The following is a 5,872-nucleotide window of genomic DNA, read 5'->3' on the forward strand; positions in this document are numbered from 1 at the left end:
CGTTCCCATGGTCCCTGTGTGTTATTAAGTAGTCACCACTCCAAGCTCACTGTGATAGACTACTATCTGAATACAAATGAGTAAGCTAAATGCGAGATTGTAGTCCATCACAGGAGCGAGTATAAGATTTAACTCCTGAATTTAAAGGAGAACTATGAGGTGAGTGCTTTTCACTTACCTCATAGTTCTAGCCGACCTGTGACAATGAGACTGTCGCAGGTCGGCTCAGTAGATCGGGAGGTGAGCGAACATATACCGGCGTTCGCTCACCTCTCGATCCTGTCACGGCTCTCTGCCGTGACAGGGGAGGGGCTGGATTCCCCCCTCCCCAATCCGCCAGCACTGACAGGCGGAACTGACGGGGGAGGGGGCGGGTACAGCTGGCTCTGCCTCTAGATAGGCAGAGCCAGCTGTTACTCAGGCAGCTGTGCGGATCTCGACATCGATGTCGGGATCCGCTCCGCCTGCGGCATCTCAGTATACCGTGAGCTGTAGCTCGCGGTATACTGAGCTTAGGGTGATGGGAGGACACTAGTTTGTGTCCTCCCGTTACCCTAAGGAGAACTATGGGGAAAAACACTGACCCCATAGTTCTCCTTTAATGTGACTTTAAGAGAAGACATGGCAGTACAGGTTTCTCACCTGCAGAAGATACAAATAAATAGTACTAATAAAGGGGTCCGGCATAGTACAGACAGTAAAGTTTGGTAAGCATTATCTCCCCACCAATCTTAAAGTGACATTAAAGGCAAAAAATGTCCACCCTCCCCCCACCCCCCCAATGTTAATGTCAGCACTTGATGTCTCTTAATCCGATCTTCTTCTTTCCTGATGTTTTCATCTGTCCCTCCAGCGGTGCGGCGGGTCTCCGATCCAGCGCTGACTCCTCTGTCCTTGCAGGCACTTCCCATCCTGCGGTGTCTGCATGCTGGTGCACGCGTCCATAGACTTACGAACAGCACATGCGCCTGCCCCAAGATGATTTGCGGCCGCCCTTGCAGTTTCGTTTTCTCGGTCGTGAGCGCTCAGCAAAGTTGGGGGAAGTGTAAACTGCTGTTAAAGCTTTTTTTTTTATTTTTAAACATTTTGCCTATATCTACTGCTTGCAGGCAGTAGATATAGGAAAAAAACCAGAGGGGTTTAGAAACCCTTTAATCCCCCTCCTTGAGTACAAAGATAAAGTAACAATTCAGACATGTTCAAGTCAAGCTATGTGAATGGGAACTCGTAAGGTGGTAACCCAATTTGTCTGAAACTTCCTGCAAAGCCACACACAGGACTAAAGGTGCCCATACACCTTACGATTACCGTACGATAATCGTATGCGATCGACTTTTCGTACGAGAATCGTAACGTGTGAATAGAGTGACCGACCGATAGTACTGTACAATCGTACGACTTTTGACGGTCAAGCATGTTTGAAAACTTTGGTCGATCATACGATGTTCGCATGGTTGGTGGTGTTTCCGTCCGTCAAAAGTCGTACGATTAACACTGCGCAAGCGAAAATAATTGCGGTCAATTACCGCAAGTCGTCCAGGTGTTTTTTTTTTAACTACCGCTGATTGAACCTTTCGATAATCGGGGCAGGATGGGGCCGTCGTACGAAAATCGTACGACGGTTCGATCATAAAATAATCGTAAGGTGTATGGGCACCTTAAGAGTAAAACAATGTGAGTGGCCCCTCCCACTGGGCGTGTCCTGATTACGTGCAGGGTGCTGACCTGGAATTCCTGTGTGGGTGCACATTGTGCGTGCGGCGTGCACACAGTGTTATGTCAGCCTCCTGCTTCCACTGTCGTGACCTTGACTGTCGTCGGGCGAGTCCTGACAAGACTAGTCATTAGCTCACTCCTTATACGTCTTTCCTCATTGTATCAATGCAGCGGCGCATTTCTTTAATGGAAATGCAGCATCATGAAACGTGAAAAAAAATATTTATTAGCACTCACCTAAGCCTGAAGAATAATTTATGTTTATAAAGTTATATACGTAAAATGTATTATAAGACATGAACATGATAAACATTGTAATTCTTAGTAGGTATTTGCTGGAATTACAGAGTATAGATTACATCGACCCTGTGCGAGAAAGCATGTACAACATACGCATGCGCATGACACACAAACACCGGGCTAACGGCCAATAGAATACAACAGAACATGTTGGGTGGGGTTGTGGCGTTTTAAATACGCCCTCCGAGACGTCATGTGCCCTTGCGCTTTCCCTAGCTCCTCCCAGACTGTCAAGGCACTCTTGCTGACAAGGTTGTACGCTGGCTGCTCAGTAATCTTCGGAACTCGCCGTCACCATGCTCGCGTGTCGAAGCGCCTGGCAGAGACTGGTCCCCCTCACCCAGCGGGCTTCCGCCTCCCTCCTGCGCAATGGTGAGCCAAGCCGCCACTGTCTGTCGTTACCAGTCTTCTTCCCTGTGTTCGGCTGCTGTTCCCATTGTGTTTCAATTGCTTGTAAAGTCAGTCAGTCAGCGGAGCGCACAATAGCTGCATGCACTCTATTTCAATGGGACACTCGACTTGTTAAGTGTGCTGGGCTACTGCAGGCTTTTATTCCCCTTGCATAAGTGAAATGTGTGCTTGTATTCTGTACCCATGGACCTCTATAGACCGACCTTTTGTGGTGTGCTTCTATAACCTATGGCAGCAGCTTGTGCCTATAGTGGGTTGAGTCGTGGAGCAGGCCATGTGCTTTGGAATGAAATGTTCTCCCACTTGGAGGTCATGTATTGTCTAATCCTGTATGTGACTTTTATAAAGATTAGCTTAATGAATCTGTAGGCTCGCCATAGATGTCCCAATCACCTGCCCAAATCTATGTATGACCTACCTAAAGTATGCAATCAGGCGAGCCCTTGTAGTACATTGTCATTGGTAGATTGTGCAGTCAGTTTGCAGTGTGCACGGTGAGCTTTACCAGGTGTCTGTTTCTCTAAGGCTGGGTTCACACCTAAGCGCCTCGAATGTGTTTTGTCGCGCGATTCCGAGGGCTACCTGGCTGTATCCCCATGGATACGCGCGACAAAAATGCCCCAAAGAAGCTCCTGTACTTCTTTGGGCGTAGGGCGTTTTTTGTAGCGCGTTCATACGGCCTGAAATACGCCTAAGTGTGAACCATACCCACAGGAAATAATGGGATTTCGGTGTTTGAGCGTTTTTGCAGAGCGTACGACCGCGCTACAAAACGCCCAGGTGTGAACCGGGCCTTTTCACACGGGTGGTCCACTCAGTTTTTCAGGCAGAGCCGATCGAATGCCCAATATAAGTCTATGGGTAGCAGGATCTAAAGGGATGGATGCTTATTTACATCCAGTTACCCCCGACTCCGGCCAGGTCCGGAAAAACGAGCGGAATAGAATTCTGTTTCGCCAGACCAGATCATGTCGGATTGGGGGTAATCTGATGTAGATGAACACAGGTCCGTTTACATCCGATTCCCCATAGACCAGCATGGGTTTGATCATTTTAGTTATGGAGGAAAAATCTGGACAGACACGGTGACATCTGCTCTGTAGCACTTCGATCAGGAGAAGCTCTGTGCATGGATCCCTTCTAGATGGGACTGCGTGAAAGGGGCCTAACAATCTGATTATACAATCTGCTGTAGAGCTACCAACATGTATGTAGTGCAATGGCCTACCTGAGCGGGTACAAACTGATTACATAGATTAGGTGTGTCCTCATATTACATAGTTTTAGTAAATCTACAGTTGGTCAGACAGATTGTACAGTCTCTTAATTTTAAATGTGAGATGAGGTCCAGGAATGACAGTATATAGGACTGTAGTGGTGATGTCTAGTTCAGCCTCAGGGATGACATTGCTGCATTTTTAGGATTTGTTTCATATTGGTACATTTAAATATCTGAGCTTCAGATGGGGAAGTGTAAGCTGTATTTGTTGCTGCAGCAGGCAGATTATGACCTAGCAGACAAGTGAAGGTCACACATTAGAGGAAATGGCGATCGGAAGCTTTCTGGTATTCATGGCTGCTTTTAGTAATGCTGATTGTAAAAGCCTGCTGAGTACTAGATCTGTTCAGAGAGGAATATTCTCGTTGCGCAGTGTTGGAGGTGGGGCTTCCTGTTGGAGGCTTAGTTATTGCTTAATCTGAACGTCCTTTGAATGAAAGCATTGGTTTTAAATCTATGCGGTACATATCGGTGTAATGTGCAGTACATATCGGTGTAATTTGGGTTCTCACAGGGAACAGAGCACTGCATGGGAGATGTGACGCCTACAAGGACATGTGTTTTCTCTGCAGGCCTATGTGAAGGAGATGTCTGGTTGACTGATGATTAAGATCACAGAGCTGCAACGCGATCATTTAATTTCCTTTCCATTACCCAGTTTGGTGGAATGTCAGATGATTAAAAATGTGTTTTTGTTTCCCCCACCCCTACCTTTTTATTTAAAGGGAAACTCCAGGAATGAACAAAGTTAACCCTTGCAGTGGGACTTCTCTTGTACTGCAAGGGTTAACTTTCCGTTTTGTTCTAGGGGCTGGAATATAGAAGATATAAAACACCTGATCCTTGTTCTCACGGTGGTCAGTGCTCACCTCTCACGTCTAAAGGTGGCCATACACTGCACGATTATCGTAGGGAATCGCGGGAAATCCAGCGATCGTACAATCGCAAAGTGTATGGAAGGCGTGCGACCGTTTCTACTGTACGGTCGCACGTCTTCCGTCGAACAAGCAGGTTGGAAAACCCTCCGAGAATCGTACGATTATCGGCTGGTTAGTGGCCTGCTTGTTCGACAACTGCCAAACGGGCCGGTGTGCGCACCCACACACTGCCCGTTTGCAGTCATCGCAAGCCCGCCCCTCAGGGCGATGATCGCAAGTACGATCTGCCTGTCCAAGATGGGCAGATCGTACATTTTTTAAATTACTTTACAATCCTCGCAAGACAAGTCTTGTGAGGGTTGTAAAGTGTATGGCCACCTTTAGTCCCCTTACAAACGGGCTGATCACGGCAGTACGCAGCGGATGTTACCACTGTGACATCAGTGTCCGTCCATTATTTTTTTTTTCCCTCCATTGCGTGTTGGGGAAAAGAACTAAAATTGCTGGATCCCATGTTGGTCCACGGGGAGTCGGATGTCAATGGACATATGTCCGTTTACATCAGAATATCCCTGATTCGGCAAACTTAAATGAATTTTAGTGCAAACGCACGTATTTGGTAAAATATAAAAGATGGGATTACATTTAGTAAACCAAACCGGTCAAGCATTAAAATTGCGTGCGCCTGTACAATGGTAAAAAGTATGGTACTCAAAATTGTCCACAGAGGACACTTGAAAAGCCTTTACTGCTCATCAGTTTAAAGTTAACAGCAAATGCAAATTATTGCCCTAGAATTATTGCTCTCACTGAATCGTTCACGGGGGTACTTAATGTGTGGCGTAATAATTTACATACACATACATATCCTCTGCGCGCATTTGGATCCTCATGCAGATGGCGGGGTTGATTTTTCTTTAACAATTTTTTACTTTGTCGCCCTTTTTTTTTTCTTTTTCACTTAACTTTATTGCTAACAAGCCCTTTTGTGATAGTTTGGAGGTGACAGGATCTCTTTATGGAGACACCAGGGGTCTTTTTCACCCCGGATGTCTCCTCTGGCCTCCCAATACAGGGGATCAAGCACAGCATTGCCCCCTGTATAACCTGCACTTCAGCCGGCTTTGGGACCGCTGTGAGTTCTGACCCACTGATCACAGAGCAGATCAGGGAATGTCCCTGGTCTGCTTCCGCTTTCCATCGTGACACTTATTGCCATGGTCCTGTGTCTCCCAGAGGAGCAGGGGACCCCCGAAAACCACAGCAGGAGATGGGGGGGGGGGGGGGG

General features: G+C 47.1%; 1 protein-coding gene across 1 annotated transcript in view; it reads left to right on the forward strand.

Annotated features, from left to right (window-relative positions):
• Positions 1-2,238: 2,238 nt before the first annotated feature.
• The window catches only part of MGARP (mitochondria localized glutamic acid rich protein), a 7,257-nt gene continuing 3,623 nt past the window's right edge, over positions 2,239-5,872 (forward strand). Inside the window, exon 1 of the mRNA XM_018557093.1 lies at positions 2,239-2,388. Within this exon, the coding sequence (XP_018412595.1) occupies positions 2,313-2,388 (76 nt within the window). The 5' untranslated portion in view covers positions 2,239-2,312. The remainder of the gene's footprint in view (positions 2,389-5,872) is intronic.

This window comes from Nanorana parkeri, unplaced genomic scaffold, assembly GCF_000935625.1.
Source record: "Nanorana parkeri isolate BGI_ZX_2015 unplaced genomic scaffold, ASM93562v1 scaffold267, whole genome shotgun sequence".
In the NCBI taxonomy this organism is placed as follows: Eukaryota; Metazoa; Chordata; class Amphibia; order Anura; family Dicroglossidae; genus Nanorana; species Nanorana parkeri.